This window comes from Daucus carota, chromosome 6, assembly GCF_001625215.2.
Source record: "Daucus carota subsp. sativus chromosome 6, DH1 v3.0, whole genome shotgun sequence".
NCBI lineage: Eukaryota > Viridiplantae > Streptophyta > Magnoliopsida > Apiales > Apiaceae > Daucus > Daucus carota.
Window position 1 is genome coordinate 38,649,022 of NC_030386.2, and position 18,154 is coordinate 38,667,175.

Genomic DNA, 18,154 nt, shown 5'->3' on the forward strand with positions numbered 1-18,154 from the left:
TATTAGACTGGCATGTAATGTTTGAGAATCACCAACAGTTGTTCTGAACAGCCAGATGACGAGGTTCCCACATTGACAAAAATCATACAGACATCCCAAAAAATTGAAATGATAAGATTAGCATGGCCCTTGAATTCCTGATGGTTATAATTTAGAGATGAACCAGGAAAGCCTAATTCCTCCGTAAATTTAAAGCATTTGAAACAAACGATGCCTAAATGTAATTAGCATGATAATATATTTCTCTCTCAATAGAATGAGATGACGCAAAAGGCTTGTAAATTTTGATCTACCTATAACATACTTCCATCTACCATTCAAGGTTTGCTCAAAGATGATGAAGGCATGTTTCCATCTACACTTCAGGTCGCTGCGTAGATGTGAGTAATTAATATTACAGAATACCGGGGACCATATAAATCTAAGATCTGAGCAAATATACCAAAATTTGTTAAATGACCAAATAGCAGTTTCAGGTACTCCAAGTCTCTTGGGCAAGACTTTAATATATATCACGTTTATGGTCTACAAAACAACATACTATAAGAAAAACAGGTATTTCTGATCGCGAATATGTTCAATTATCTCAGAGAGGTAGATATCTGTTACATCCTAATTAAATAGGCAGGGCTGGGGAGATGAAGAGGAACCAGGCTGCTGATGGTATATATGGAATAACAGCTGCAGCATCCAACACAAAAATTAAAAATATTTCGATATGACACATGCTAGTGTACATCAGTTTTATTATTTGCTTCTTGTTACTGGGATCATACTGAATGTGTCCAGCCAGGTCAAGGTGGTTGTTGCAGACACTCATTCACCCGCGATCAAGTTCCTCCCTGGTTTCCCCGGACCTCTCCCTTTTCGACTTGAAACAGGGTCAGCTCCTGTTTTTACGCGTTGCATTGTTGATGTATTTACGTAGTACTGGTTACTTCTCGTATGGAAAATGATGTGTTTTATTATCAGGTACGTAGGGGTTGATAAGTCGGAAGATGTGCAGTTGTTCTATTATTTTGTGGAGTCCCAGAGAAAACCAAAGGAGGATCCGGTTATTCTTTGGATGACCGGAGGCCCTGGATGTTCTTCCTTCTCAGGTCTTGCTATGGGAATAGGTACGTGTGTATTCTTATTAGTCTGAGATCGAGAAGTCACTAAATGAAATCTTGCACCCCTCATTTCTGTTTATCATTTTAAATCGACCCTCTAATATGCATTATTTCTCTTTACTTTCACCCATTCCGTTTCATTCACACCAACCAAACACGAAAATGGTATTTCTGGCGATGCCAGTACTGAACATGTATAATGTAGGTAAGATTGGTACTAATTCCATTCCCTTTGCAGAGTTTCTTGTAGATATATGTTTTCTTTATAAGTAAAGTTCTAGTCCACATATTTACTGTAGTACTGTAGACCACATATGTTCTGCAACTATAGAACGACATAAAAACATTGCAAAATGTGTTCTTTTGCAAATCATGTTCCATAAACATCATTATTTTGTTAAAAATTTTGACAATCTTAAACATTCTACAAGTTAAATAGTGAAAAACACATTATTCTGCAAAACATGTTAAGTTTGCAGAACATATTTACATATTACAGAACATATGTGTTATACTTGTCGAACATAAATGTTTTTCAATATAATTTTAATGAAATAGTGATATTTATAGAATATATTTTTCCATTTACATTAATCATATATCAACAAATTACATGATTCCTGATTCATTCTATCTCTTGACAATGGGAATACCATTGGGATTCAAGTCCACACACTATATTATTTATTATGCACTAAGCCGGGGGTCTTCACGGAAACAGCCTCTCTGCCCTTTAAGGGCAGGGGCAAGGCTGCGTACATCTTACCCTCCTCAGACCCTGCTCTAAGCGGGATATACTGAGTATGTTTGGTTTGGTTTGGTTATAGAATGTATTTCACAAAATAACACGTTTCATACATTTTGCAATGTTTTTTATGTCATTCTATAGTTGCAGAACATACGTGGTCTACGGTACTACAGTAAATATGTGGATTATATGGAATTTAACTCTATAATTGTATGTTCTGTTTAATGTTACACTTTCAGTTGGACCTTGGAATGGACAAAATTCGATATAAATGTTCTATTTTTACCCTATTGCGAGAGTTATTACTAATTTTTATGTTTGGCTAATTTCAAAAAGAAAAAGAAAAAGAATGTTTGGCTATGACGCTGATCACACACAATTGCAGGTCCAATATATTTTAAAGAGGTTCCGTACGATGGGACTTTGCCTACCCTGTTATTGAATCCTGATGCATGGACAAAGGTGTTTTTCTTGTGACCTTTAAGATATTTACTTGCAATATATCAGTAAATGAGTCTGATCTCTTCGCAAGCAAATCGAATAATAAATTTTATTTATAAAAAAGTCAGAGTATTATTAGTGCTCGACTCGAGGTTGAACACCCTAGATTCATTAAAATATAATTTATATAAACTTTTAAGTTTTAGTGGGAAAAATAGGGATAATGAAATATAATTTTTATGTTAATTTTGATATTATCATATCATCATTAAAATAAGTAAATTCTAACATTCTTACTGTTATATTGTCAAGAATTATTTTGAAAAAAAATGTAATGTCAATGGCATACTTGTTTAAACTAGTAGTAAATTTAGTACTTTACTAAAATTTCACATCAAATATACGTTTTATTTTTTTTCCGATATTTTTATAACATAATTAAAAAAGTATTTTTTAGTATTCTTATGGTTGGATCATCAAAAAAATATTTTGAAAAAAATACTAAACTTATTTGAAGTGATATTAGTTTTGGTAGTTGAGACTTCACATCTTATATATATTTATATTTTGATATTTTTGTAATATTATTTAAATTAAAAGATCCTAACATGCGTGTGGTTGAATAATTGGAGCATTAAAATGTATTTTAAAATGATAAAACATTAATTCGGGACTAAACTTTTAGAAATACTAGTAATTTTAGTTGATTATTAAAATTTCATATCATATTAATTTTATTTCCAATTTTTGTTATATTATTTAAATAAGAGATTTAACATACTTACGGTTGAATCATCAAAAAATATTTTTTTTAAAAAAATAAAATATCAATTAGGGACCATATATGTTTTAAGCTACAGTAGTTTCACTAGTTGACTGTTAAAATTTTATATTAAATTTATTTTTTATATTTCGATATTTTACTTTTAAAAATATTAGTAATTTCCCTAATTGATTATTAAAATTTAAATTTTGACATTTTTCCCAATTTTCGGGTTCAAATAGAGATTGAAACAGATTTCGGTTTTTGTATAGGTTAGGTATATTTCAGATCGAAATCAAGCTCCAAACTCTTTCCGGAAAAAAATTTAACAGTTTGTTTGTCTCGATTAAAGTTGTTTCCAACTTTAATCTAAAAAATATTTGTTTTTGTAATATGTAAGAATCCGACTTAATTGGTCTAAATTAGTTTGAGGTATTTTTTTTAATTGAATTAACTTTTTTAAACTTCTTTTTTTATAAAAATTATTCATAAGACATATTTTATCTGTTTATAAGTATATTTTTAATTATTCATAAATCATTATTAAATCAAAATTATCCAAACAAATATTTTAAACTCACAAAACTCATGTTAAATCATAAGGCCATCTCCAATCATAATCTTCATCTTCGTTTTTCACTTTTTTTATTTTATAATTTTACTCCATCTTCAACCATTCCTTTATTTTATAAATAATGCAATTTTTGTTTCATCTTCATATATAGAGTAGGATAGTAAATGCTTTATATATAAAATTAAAGAAATATGAAGTTTGAAGTTGTGATCGGAGATGCCCGAGTTCCGTGAAGCAACTCAGCCAAACAATCTGGTCCAACATTTGAAAATCGGGTTTGCCAAATTCAAAACGGATTGGAATGGGTCGGATATCTTTGGGGTGGGATAAAATTGTCTATCACTAATCTGTCGATCGCATTTTACTGAGGTACTGATATGAGAACGGCAAATCACATTGTTTGTAGACAGCTAGCATGATATTTTTGGACTATCCGGTCGGTACTGGTTTCTCTTACGGCAGAACATCCATTGCTTCGAGGACTGATGACAACCAAGCAGCTGCTCAAGCTGTCCAGTTTGTGAGGAAGGTATGGAATTTGTTCTCGCAAAAATTGATTCTGATCTTGTTGAAAATGAATATGTTTGTCATGATTTCTAAGAGAAGTATTTCACAGTGGTTAGTAAGTCATCCTGAATTCCTTTCGAATCCCTTCTATGTTGGCGGAGACTCGTATGCTGGAATATTTGTTCCAATTATCACTCAAATGATGTCAAATGGTAAGCCTGCATTGTACTATGGCGATAAAACTTATGTAAAAACCTAAGAATTTTTTTAACTCTGTTATTTAATTTGTGTCTTAATGTAGGAAATGAAGCAGGCCTTAAACCGTCAATTAATCTTAAGGTTTGTCAATTTTGTGAAATATAAATAATATCAGTCTCTTTGAAAATCTAGATTAGAAGAACCAGCAGGATTAATGATCAATTATATAGTGAGGATCACAATATCAACTCTGGTCGATAGCTGAAATTTCTACGGTTAAGGCTGATTTGGCCTATTGGTTGAAATTTCTGAGAACTTTAGTCAGTAAATTCCTCAAAACTGGTAGATTTTAGATATAGAAGTGTTGAGACCAATCCATCTAAAATCTTAGGGTGTTAAAGAAAGACCCAAATGGATATTTTTTGGGTTGAAGAGTAGACCACCAGCGACCATCTTTGGTGTAAATTAATGCCTTTGCGTCCATATTATATTGTGAGAATATTGGGGTGAATGAGAGTCAAACTTGACACTTCTGTCAAACCTGAACTCAGATATCATATTGAGAACCAGAATATATTTAAAACCTTAAGGTGTTAAAGGAAAGACCCAAATGGATTTTATGCTAGATTCTATAAGAAGTTCTCTAATGGGTGTTAAAAAAGAAATTGCTGAAAATTTAGCTTGAAATTTGTAAATTGATTTGGAAACCATACACGAAGTTCCTAACATTTGTGGCATGCAATTTCAGGGTTACATAGCTGGAAATCCTAAAACATTTCCCGCAGAGAACAACTTTTCAATCCCTTTCTCTCATGGAAAGGGACTTATATCGGATGAACTTTATGAGGTATTCATATAGGATGTTATCGTCAAGACTTTAAAATTTTTGATAAAAATAATTGTCAGTAGCTTAATAATAACTTCACTGATTACTGATATCAGTCATTGATAAGAAGCTGTGGGTTCGATCTAAAACCAGATCCTGACAGTACAGAATGTACAGAGGCTTTCGAGGCTTATAATCAGGTTAGCTACTCTTGCTTACTGTTGGTGGATGAATATTGCCACGGTTGATCTCTGTTACACGGTTCAAATTTAATATCTATTTTTTGCAGTGTATTGATGGAATTAATAGCTTCGACATTTTGGATATAAATTGTCCTATAGACCTTCCGCTGCGCAGATTATTGTCTAACGAAAATAGAGTGTTCTCCGATAGATTTGGGGAGACATCACTCTCTGCACAATCCATATCTGATTGCCTTGTACGGCCTCCTCCTTGACTTGAATTTCCTCTCACTTATCATCTGAATTTTAATGTGTGAACAAGGACAACTCAACTTCTTTAAGATCAAGATTATTGTGATTCTAATGTATCTGTATTACATATTTTATCTGTTAGAGACCATTTTTAAGCATAGAAAGAGGACATCAAAATTTTGCTTAAACAATTAAATTGCAGGCCGATGCACATGAGCTTTTTGATTACTGGTTTAATGATGAGAAAGTTCGAAATGCCCTGCATACCAGAAAGGTACGTCGTCGCCTGATATTTAGTTCAATATAAAAGAAAATCAGCACAAACAGAAATTTTCATGCAGAAGACCATAGAGACATGGACGCGATGTGGCGACGTGGAATATGATGGTCAAATCAAGGATGTGAGGCCATATCATGCAAACCTCAGCACGAAGGGTTATAGATCTCTCATATACAGGTGAGGTGATTTAGCCATAATGCACCCGCGGCCACGAGCACACAGGCAAGTCCTTTCTCTCAAATACAATGATTTTTTTTCCTGGTTATCTACAGTGGTGACAATGATTGGCTTGTGCCATTTCAATCTACTCAAGCGTGGATAAGAGGTCTAAACTACTCGATTTTCGATGATTGGCGACGTTGGATTGTCGAAGATCAAATTGCTGGGTACGTAGGTTTCACATTAGTCATTGCCTATCCATGATATCTACGAGTTTTGTGTAGACATGTAATCAGGAAAGACTAACTCAGGTTATCTATAATTTTGCAGTTACACAAGAACTTACTCAAACAAAATGACATTTGCTACTGTCAAGGCGAGAATTATATCTGCTTTTGTCCATTTAATCAATACATCATCATATATATTATATATTTCTTAGTTGATAATTTGTAGCATATAAATATCATGTACTCCCTCTAATTTTCCAGGGAGGAAGTCATACAGCTCCTGATAATCGGCCTGCAGAATGTTATGCTATGTTCGAAAGATGGGTATCGGAAAAACCATTATAAACACTCTGTGGTCACAGAAACAGGGCGGGTTATATAGTATAAGATCGATTTAGAAATAAATATTAAAAAGATGTTTCGTTGTTATTTTGTGAAAATAAATCCTTATTTCCCGAGGCAAAAGACCTCGTTTATCAACTTCACAATTATCCAGAATTCCAATACGAGGAGCATTATGTAACTACTCCTTCCGTCTCAATTTATAAATCCGGTTTGGAAAAAAAATTTGTCCCAAAATACTTGTCCCTCTCTTTTTTCAATACAAATTTATCTACTTGTGATTTTTTTGAAACTCAACATTATTCTCATTTCTCAATGCACTAAATCCCTATATTTATTGTGATTTTTTTGAAACCCAACAATATTCTCACTTATCAATACACTAATTAATGATACATGAGATAAGATTCTATCTTACCAACTTTTTTCTTAATATGTGTGTTTATTCCAAAATGGACCTATAAATTGAGATGGAGGGAGTACTATATTTCAATGTTTATTATATTTGACACATGTTACTGTACATCGACAGCACAATAAATATCAAAATTGTATGGTTAAGATTCAGATAATAATTGAAGAAGTGTTAATGGTTCTGTCGGGTTACCTCACCTGACTTGTTAGGTGGGTTTTTCGTTTCGTTAGGTGGGAAGTTTGTGTTTCCACTTACATTTTTTGTGTTTGGAGTTTGGACTGTTTAAAAATAGAATTATTTTATTAAAAAAAGTTTCACATAACATATTTTGTAATAATCTGGAAAATATATAATAAAAAGTTAATAAACATAAATTATCAAGCATGATATAAACAACATAAGCTACCATAACATATAATGAAAATACAAAAATATTAAGAGTTAATTCATATCTACCTATTTATATGTTTCTTTCAACAAAGTCATTTTATAGTTATAGAATTATTTAATCCTATTTTAATACATCACAAACTTGTAAGTAATATGATAGATTAAAAATCGAACTGCAAAAACAATCTAACAAAACCGATTATTAAAATAAATAAATAATATTTATAATTAATATAAAATTTGAAATTTTTAAACATATGTATTAAATCTACGTCTTGTAAAATTTTGAATTTGGAATATTTTCTAAAATTTTTTGATTTTAAGCTATAATATAGATATAGCACAAGATATAGCTCACCATTGGACTTGCTCTTAGGCTTGATCAAACAAAAATCACAATCAGCTGGCAGAAGGCACATTAAAGAGATTAGACTCTTACCTATCTTGAAACCTGTGAACCACTAAAAGGGGTAAGGAAATTTGAAAACCTTGGTTGATTTCAACCATTTCATTCCTTAGACAATTCATCTTATCTAAATTAAAGATAAGCATAGTTTGCTTCGATAGATTAGTGTATGTTTGAGTTTTGTTTATCCTAAGAATTGCTGATCAGAAAAACTCAATTATTTATAATTTTATCAAATAAAGTTTTATCTTAAAATATTGTTGTTCCTGTCTAGAATAAAATGCCAAATGGAGTACTATCTTGTAAGTATTCGCAAAGAAAGATATATGTTTTAAGGTTTTTCTATTTTTTAATCGATAGTGAAACATTTTTTCTAAATTTACTCAAAAGACCCCTAAATATTGAGGGTAAATACGGGCAAAGGGCAAAGGAGACGCGGTAAGTAAGTGGCCTAAAAATAAAAAAAAAAAATTATTCGCTCTACATTTTTCATTTCACTCTTGATTTCACTCTTGATTAGAAAATGGAAATTGCTTCGTGAATTGATTAAAGTGTATTTTAATAATTAATAATTTTATATATATATTCAATAGTTTGATAAGCAAAAGAATAAGACCACTATGAACTCTGAAGTATATATTTAAAGAAATGAAGACGGCGGCGAAAAAATGTATTATATCATTATTATTTTACAGGTACTGGTCTTGGACCTCACTTTGATCATCGATGATTGAGGCAGCGACTTTTAATCATATTTGTATTTGTACCACCATGTTCAGAGCAAAATCAAGGAAATTCAAAAATTCAATGTTGGGACACATGATCTTAAATTCTCCATGAATGGATCAGTGAACATCGCTAATTCAAAATTGATCCAAATTTGACTTATTATATTATATAATAATTATTTATTGTTTTTTATATCTTTTATTATCATACTTAAAATTAATTTATGATTATTAATATTTAATTAATATTAGTCTGTAATTAAAAAGAATATTATTTGTAATGATTCTGAATTCAGAATTTGAGATATAAAATTTCTTAGCGACTAATATTCTTTTTTAGAATCGAATACTTTCTTCAGTCGGAATCATCTCAAATTTTTGATTCAAAAATTTAAATTTGGATCAGCGGATCCAGATTCTGATATAAAATAATAATTTTGTTATCTTTATGTATTTTGTTTGTCGAAATCAAAAATGATTTTTTATTATTAATATTTAATTAGTAATAATCTGTAATTGATAATTAATAGAATTAATTTGTTGAATAAAATTTACAATAATAGAAAAATTAAAATTAAAAAGACTTGTATTCGAATTGCCGAATTCAGAATTTGAGATGATTTCAACCGAAGAAAGTATTCAATTCCAATAATTTCTTCGCCGACATAGAAGAAAAAAAATGAAGAGGCTCATAGTATGCTCAAAGACGTATTAATTGAGCATCAAAACATTTGTGGAAGAATATGCTAATTCTGAAAATTAGTATGTGTCAATGTCTTTTATATGGTTATTAATTCAAAAAATTATATTATTTCTCCTTTTTATCAAATCAACAAGAACGTTATTTTATTTTATAATATTAACAATTAAGTATATAATTTAAATAATTTTACATGTATTCAAATAATATTTTTAATTTAACTAATTCATTAAATATTGAATTTAAAATTAATAATGATTTAATATTAAATTTTAAATTTAACATAAAAATTATGTAATAAATTATACAAAAAATAATTCAGATATGATAGAGTACGTGATCCAAATTTAATATTTTTGAGTCACAGTGTCGGAGATGGCTGGATAGTTCTGATCCAAAATCAGGAGGGTTCACTGACATGAATGAATCATTTAATAAGCGGCTACAGCTACTGTGATAAGTACACATAAACGAGGACAAAGGCCACAACAGGCAAGTATGTTAAGCGGAAAGTCAACAAAGATAATCTAATTTAGATATGTCGTGTAATAAATATTTTCTTCTGATCCACGATCACATAGCTCTTATTTAATAGGTTACTGAGCATGAAGCCGTAAAAAACCAGACTACCATCGTCTCCGAAGTTAATTGAAGGAGTCAAGGCGGCAGAATAGAAAATAGCAGCAGCAGCAGCAGCCATTTAAATACTGAAACGCAACAGCAAGTCTTAAAAAATGGGGAGTGTCTATCAAATCATTTTTGCAGTTTTTGTTACCGGAATCCTACTGAACCGGGTCTTTGCTGCAGACTCTTATTCACAAGTCAAGTTCCTCCCTGGTTTCAGAGGACCCCTCCCTTTTCGACTCGAGACTGGGTGAGCTTAAGGCTTAAGCTGCTGTGTGTTTTTATTTTATGCTTTGCATGCTGATGTTTATGTTTTCTAAAGATGGTATTTGATTGTTTGTATTGTAAGATATGTGGGGGTTGATGAATCAGAGGATGTGCAGCTGTTCTATTATTTTGTCGAGTCGGAGAGAAATCCGAGAAAGGATCCTGTTATTCTTTGGATGACCGGAGGCCCTGGTTGTTCTTCCTTTACGGGCCTTGCTTATGAAATAGGTGCGTATCCGATCTATGTTCATTCATGTATGTTTGCATGAGAATTCATTCGGAGCAATATGTTTAAGTCACAATCGATGAAATTACATTTTTCTAATTCATTGCAACTGATACGATAGACATCCTGTTTGACTTAGCTTAATTTTATAAATGAGAGATAACTTTTAATTTATGTGTTTAGATAAATATTTTGGTTTTTACAAATTATTGGATATAAAAATTAATAATATAACTATAAATTATTACAAATTATCTTTTAAAACGGTTTTGTAAAATCAAATTTCAAAAATAAAAATAAGTCACTAAAAGAATGTAGGTTTTCAACTTCTTAGTTTCTCACGTAAAAACTATTTACACAAAGGATATGTATAAGATGATTCTGAACTTATAAGCCCATGAGTCAGGAAAAGAAACTAAAATAAACACCCTTAGTTTTTACCTCTTAACCTTTGATGTGAAACTTTTTCGAAATTTCCTGTTTGGGCAAATATCTTGATTCTTCACATCCAATTGAGAGTTACACATTATTATATGTTGGCACAAAGCATATTGTAACAACCATTCATTTTGCAGGACCGGTAAATTTCGAGCAAGTGGAATACAATGGGACTTTGCCTACTCTGGTCTATAATCCAAACACATGGACAAAGGTGTGTGCGCTTATATAATAATTGTAACTTCTCACTTGTCATAATATTGTTATGGTATATGCAGAGATTTTCCGCAATGTTTTTAGTATTTTATATTCCAAAAATTTCTTTAGTAATATGTTATTTGGCAGTAGTTCTTCTATGGCTAGTTGATCCTTTGAGTGTAATGTTTAGTGCAATGGTCAACTGCATACTAGCAATATTATGCACCGGTTGTCTGGGTTTTCTTTTCCTAATCTACATTTGGACAGTCTTCTGCGCCCATTTCTTTATCTTATTACTGGATTTCAAGTATTATGGTCGGAAATGGTAGATTAAAACTTCACAAAAACATTTGAATACAGAGGTTATAAGTTCGAATTACATCCAGTGGATATAGGACTACTGACCAAACTTGTAGGTTGGAAGGTCGATCAACCTTCCTCTTAACGCCGCGTTTGATGTTGATTGAATGCACAAATTATATACTTGTATAGCTAATACTATGATATGCATGTTTTACTAATGAGAACGACAATGCACATTGTTTGCAGACATCGAGTATTATATTTTTAGACTTGCCAGTTGGTACTGGCTTTTCTTACAGCAGGACATCTGTTGCTTCTAGCTCTACTGACAGCCAAGCCTGTGATCAAGCTGTCCAGTTCTTAAGGAAGGTAATTAGTTTGTTTATGAAATGCTTGATTCCTCTCTTGTTAAAGATGCAATACACTGTGAACTTCATACATCGTATATAGTATTTATACTAAATTTTTTCACAGTGGTTAGTTGGTCATAGTGAATTCGTTTCAAATCCGTTATATGTTGGTGGTGACTCTTATGCTGGAATACTTGTTGCAATAATCACTCAAATGATCTCAGATGGTAAGCTTGAATTATACTCTCATAAAGAACACATAAGAATTTGAGAGTTTTTTTCTTTATAACCTAATTGTTATCTTAATGTAGGAATCGAAGCAGGCATTGAACCGTCTATTAATCTTAAGGTTTGTCAAAAAAAATTATATTTCTCTGTTTTAAGACCTAACCTGTGCTTCTGACATACAATTTCAGGGTTACCTAGCTGGAAATCCCTTTACATTCCCTGCGCAATCAAACTTTTCGATTTCTTTCGCTCACGGAATGGGACTTATATCGGATGAACTTTATGAGGTCTTATTCATCATAAATCATATTCAGAGTTTAGGATGACTGTGTGACAGTTATCAATAACATAATAAAAACTTTACTGATTACTGTACCAGTCATTGAGGAGAAGTTGTGGGTTGGATGAGCAGAAAGCAGATCCTGACACCGCAGAATGCTCACACGGTTTAGAGAATTTTAAGCAGGTAAGCTACTGATAATTAAGTTTGTAAATCTTTTGATGGTCTATGTTTATAACTAGATTGAAATCTACCACGTATATACCTTTGCAGCTTACCGATGGTCTTAATCAGCAACAAATTTTGGAGAATAATTGTGGTGAAGATTCACCACAGCTGCGTAGATCATTGTCTGGTGGAAAAAGGGCTGTTATGGCTGGATTTGGAGAGACATCACTTTCCGTGTTCAAGTGTCGTGTATGGCTTCCTCCTTGACTTAATTACTCCCACTTATTATAAGAAATTTAATGTACCAGAGGGAGTGGATGGCACACCAGGCCATTGCCCCAAAGTCCAATACTTTTTCAAGATTAGTATGGAAATATTTCCATCAAAATAACAACCAATGTGCAGACACTGCGAATTTATATCTATATACAATATAGTTTTTTTTTTTAATTTTCATAGAGCTATCTAAACTATTTTACTATCAATATGTGTAAAGTACGCTTCCATTTTGCAAAATGAACACATCAAGATTCTGAATAAGCAATGACAGTGCAGGTTGACGGACGTTGGCTTTCTGCTTATTGGTTCAACGATGCCAGTGTTCAGAGAGCATTACATATCAGAAAGGTACTCCCCCCGCCCCTAGTAATTTGAAGTGAGAGAAAATTAGCGTAACCAGGAACTTCAATACAGGGTACCATAGGGACATGGGTAAGATGCAACAGGGATCATCTGGCTTTTGAAATGCTGATTATGGATGTCAGACCACATCATGCGAATCTCAGCAGAAAGGGTTACCGATCTCTTGTATACAGGTTAGTTCATATGGTACATATCATACAAAACCAAAATGCCAGGCTTAACTGATCTTGAAGGGATTTATATAGTGTCGCTATTGCAGAGCTCTAAAGCAAGAGAGCAGATATGTAAAAGAAACTTTTCTTTCTTGATGATCTGAAGGCCAGTATTCTGAATAGAAATCTAATCCTCAACTAGTTTGAAATGTACTTAATAGAATTTTCACGCAGACTTGGACTGAGATACTTCAAGTAAACACATTTCTGGACAAATAGAGATTAACTGAGTTTTGATAATTATGAAAACAAATCACTAAACTCTTGAAAGTTAAAAATTAACCTCTTCAGTCAAAGGAACTGATTTAACAATGCTCACACACTCAAATCCTTTCTCACACATCTACGTGATGCTTTTTAATGATCAACAGTGGTGACCATGATTTTCTTATACCATTTCAATCCACTCAAGCTTGGATAAGAGGTTTAAACTACTCTATTGTCGATGAGTGGCGACCCTGGACACTTGAAGGCCAAATTGCCGGGTGAGTTTCAGACTAGTCTTGTGTTTATACTCTCTCGTAGTACAAAGTAATTCTTTGGTTATAATAATTTGTGTGGCTCTACTACAGTTACACAAGGGCTTACTCCAACAAAATGACATTTGCTACTGTAAAGGTGATAATTTTATCTGCTTCTGTTCATTTATTCGAAACAGTACTACGTACCATAACAGTTGAGAAGTTATTACTGTAATTGTTTTGGTCATTAACTCATTATAATCTACATATACTTCCTATTCTTATATTCAGGGAGGAGGTCATACAGCTCCAGAATACAGGCCTGCGGAATGTTATGCTATGTTTGAGAGATGGATGTCACACAAACCACTATAAACACGGTCTTTTATTGAGCTTACAGGAGCTTCTCCAGCCGGGTACCAACAAAAGCCCAGAGGTGTCCGACATTGCAAAGTCATTACAAGTAATAATATTTTTTCTTTTCAATCTTCAATTGAATTATTAGCACCTTTATCACGAAATTTACTCCAATAATTAGCACCCAAAAGTAGCTAATACGATTAGACGAGTGTAATTGTAATGAATATGAAGATATATGTCTTTATTTAATGTGGATGCACATATCTCCATTTTCCAAAGCTTGTTCGAGATAGGAGTATAGGACCTGCGTAGAAAGACAATACATGTCATGTGATAAGGCGATAGTAGAGTCGAAGTATACCGGTATACTGGTGGCGTAAATTATCATCATATATGCTCTCGTCCCTTGTATTTCTCCAAAGTAGTTATAGATCAGAAGAGTGCTGCTATGATCTATAACAACTTTAGACACAAAAAGTTTGTATCAAGCAAAACAAACAGAAGAAATAAGTATGTGGTAAAGATATTGATTACTGTAACAGAAGTCCCACATCGATATAGTAGATGAACATGCATTTCTGCCAGACTATTAAGATGGAGATGCTGCATAGTTATAATTTTTATATGTACTACCTTCGTCCCAGTTTATGTATGTCAAGAGGTTTGATTTAATAGTTCATTTAATACCATATTCAGAATAATACAATATTGTCTTATTCTAAATCCCAAACACATGGACAACTATACTTGAGTGGAATCAAGTGAACCATTTTTACATCCCACTTATTTGTCCTAAATTTTGTTTCAAGTTCATGGATCAATATTTTATTCTTCTAACTATCTTTATATTATTATTTTAATCTTTTAATAATAATATAAGATTTTATATTAATAATAAACTCAATAAATTTATTAAATTAGAAAAACATTACATGTAAACAAACAAAATAAAAGAAAATTTAATATTTTACATAATTAATTAAAATTATATTACAAAGATTCAATACTACTCTGAATTAGTATATTGTTCCCACAAATGTTCAATTAATAATATAATTATTATATTAATATATAATTTAAACTAAATATACAAAAAGATAAAAAGTTAATATTATATTAATTGTTAAAAAAATTTGGGAATTTATCAAATATACTACTTTTTAGGATCTTATTTGAAAAAATACCATATTCCTAAATTAATTGCATATTTACTAAACTAAGTTTCTAAATTGCAAAAATACTAACCCCTCCCCCCTGCAACTAAATGCAACCTCATATGGAACTTGAAATCAGGCATTTAGTTGCATTCAGTTGCATTTGGTTGCATTCAGTTGATTCCATTTTGATCTAATGGCCCCGCCAGGGGCACCCATACATCAGTTGTAATTTATAGTTTTCAGTTGCATTTAGTTGCTTATGAGATAGCATATTCAGTTGAATATTGCCCCTGCGGGGCCTGCAACCCAAATCCACCACAATATCACCCCACACTAAAAAAATTCAGTTGCTTATGAGGTTGCATTCAGTTGATTCTATTTTGATCTAATGGCCCCGCCAGGGGCACCCATACATCAATGGTAACTTACAGTTTTCAGTTGCATATGAGATTGCATTCAACCATATGCAATGAATGCAACCTCATATGCAACTGCAACTCCTGATTTCAAGTTCGAGGTCTCAAATAGGGATGGGCGCGGGGCACTTCGGGGTCGGGGAGTGCTATCCCCGCCCCCGATCCCCGAATTCCAACCCCACCCCGACCCCGCCCCGAACCCCGAACGGGGATTCTTTTCCTCCCCGATGCCCGCCCCGAACGGGGAACGGGGATCCCCGCGGGAATTCGAGAAATTTAATTTTTTAATAAAAAAATAATGGCTTTATGTTATATAATATACTTTTTAATAAAAAACAAAATACTAACTCCTAATATACTAATAAAATAATATTATCTCATATTTTCAACATCAAATCATATTAAAATTGATTTATAATATAAATAAAAGATAATTTTAAAATTATAAAATATATTATATTACAAATATAATTATAATCGACCAATAAAAATAAAGATTATTTTTTAATTTTAATAATACTATATAAACTATCTATTTTTAATTATTTATTTAGTATAATATATATATAAACATATTATTGGTTTTACATATACACAATCGGGGTCGGTGATCGGGGCGGGGAGACACGAATCCCCGACCCCGCCCCGATCCCCGAATTTTTAATAAAACTTTACCCGATCCCCGCCCCGCCCCCGAAAAATTCCCCGAAACCCCGACCCGAACGGGGCGGGGATCGGATCGGGGTCGAGCGGGGCGGGGTGAATGCCTATCCCTAGTCTCAAATGTCATTTTCGACCTCATCCTTTGAATCCATATATATATATATATATATATATATATGAGGTCGAAAATGACATTTAGGAGCTGGAACTTGAAATCAGGCATTCAGTTGCATGTGGTTGCATTCAGTTGCAGAAGGGAGGGGTAGTATTTTTGCAATTTAGAAACTTAGTGTAGTAAAACTGCAAATAGCTATTCTTGAGAAAAGTAAATTTGCAAAAATTTACTTTTTTCTATACATTTATGAAAAAACCCCCAAAAAATTTAGGCCTCAATAGTGCCGGTTTAGGCCGCGAGTATATACAGGCCTAAACGTGTACCAAGATTTAATGTTGACGGGGAAGATTGAGATCACTATTGAAATTTGCTCAAAAACCGTCTGCCCAGGAAGAATCCAACATGTATAACGTTTGTTATTTAATCTGTGAATTCCTCCAACAAGGAAGGTGTTATTGTAAAACAAATTGGAAAAATTATTGTACGAGCACTTGTGAACAGTGAATATGCGCGCTCATGCCCTTTCCCGAGTCAATTTTATACTCCCTCCGTCCCATTTTAATTGTTTTTGATTTTTTTACACGTATTTTAAGGTGTTAAAAAAATCACATCTAAATATAATTATTCTTTATAAAATTTATATCAAATAAAAGTTTAGAATCTAAACTTTTATTTGATATAAGAATTGAATTTTTTTATTAAGCGTAGACATTGTCTTTTTACACCTCAATATACGTGTTAAAAAGTCAAACATCAGTTAAAATGGGACAGAGGGAGTAGTAGTATTACTCGGAGTCTCGGATACTAAGAGCAAGTCCAATAGGTGTGCTAAATCAAATCTTAAATCCAAAAATAGGGAATATGGGATAAAATTGCACTCCAACACTATGCTAGTGATGTGCTAAATCACTAGCACAAGCTTCCCCTCCCTATTTTTAGAATATGCTAGCCACTCCTAAACTATTTTTATCATTAAAATATTCATTTCTCTCTCTTCTCCACATCATTTCCCTCTCTCCTCCACACCAAAGTTGTTTAAATTTAATATTATTATAATAATAGGGAATGAATATAGGGAGTACTATTGGAGCTCATGTGCTAAATCTTGTGCTAAATCACTAAGACATATTATTTTATAATATTTTTAGGGAACCCCTTAGCATAGTGTTGGACTTGCTCTAACCCAATTTTGAAGTCAAAAATTTTAAATTAATATTTTTTTTTCAAAATTATAATATTTTTAAATTCTAATATAATATTTTTTTTTCAAAATTATCTAAATTATAATTTTTTTTACAAAATACGGTACAAATATAACTGTAGAAACTGTTTCTACCTGCATTGTAACTTGTAAGCTCACGTGTACTTGGAATTTTTCTTTGAAAATACTCTTACGATAAAATATCTGTGAAGAACTCTAACACTTACTCTATAAAAATGGTCTCACGAGACGGACAGGGTTCAAAATTTAAACAACCTCAACCCCTGAAACATGTCTGTGCAGCTGTCAATGGTCAGTGCTCTCTTGCTGTCCGATTATTGTACGCGGTTTTGGCATCTTCGTCTTCAAACCTAACAAGGGACAATATTGCCTGATCATCCTAGTTCAATAAATCTCCTATCAAGATTTTGTTTTTTTTTATACATGTGTTTTTAATTTTTAGGATCACACGTTTATGAGTCTTTAACTGTATATTAAAAATATTATTTCTAAACAATTTAAATAAATATAAAAGGTATAATAAATATAAAATTGTTAGAATATTATGTATTAAACCGTATGCTTAGAAAAT

The 18,154-nt window shown here is 32.2% G+C and overlaps 1 protein-coding gene across 1 annotated transcript; it reads left to right on the forward strand.

Moving 5' to 3' along the window:
- The first annotated feature begins 559 nt into the window (after positions 1-559).
- On the forward strand, positions 560-14,288 carry LOC108227198 (uncharacterized). The gene is made up of 30 exons (XM_017402230.2): positions 560-882; positions 973-1,118; positions 2,246-2,322; positions 4,045-4,167; positions 4,255-4,357; positions 4,447-4,484; positions 5,092-5,190; positions 5,286-5,369; positions 5,459-5,608; positions 5,806-5,877; positions 5,945-6,060; positions 6,156-6,269; positions 6,373-6,418; positions 6,534-6,613; positions 7,675-7,696; positions 9,249-9,261; positions 10,076-10,127; positions 10,227-10,372; positions 10,946-11,022; positions 11,556-11,678; positions 11,784-11,886; positions 11,971-12,008; positions 12,076-12,174; positions 12,267-12,353; positions 12,441-12,584; positions 12,891-12,962; positions 13,029-13,150; positions 13,561-13,674; positions 13,762-13,807; positions 13,942-14,288. The coding sequence occupies exons 1-30, from the start codon at positions 719-721 to the stop codon at positions 14,023-14,025; spliced, it is 2,754 nt and encodes a 917-aa protein (XP_017257719.1). The 5' UTR covers positions 560-718; the 3' UTR covers positions 14,026-14,288.
- Positions 14,289-18,154: the final 3,866 nt, after the last annotated feature.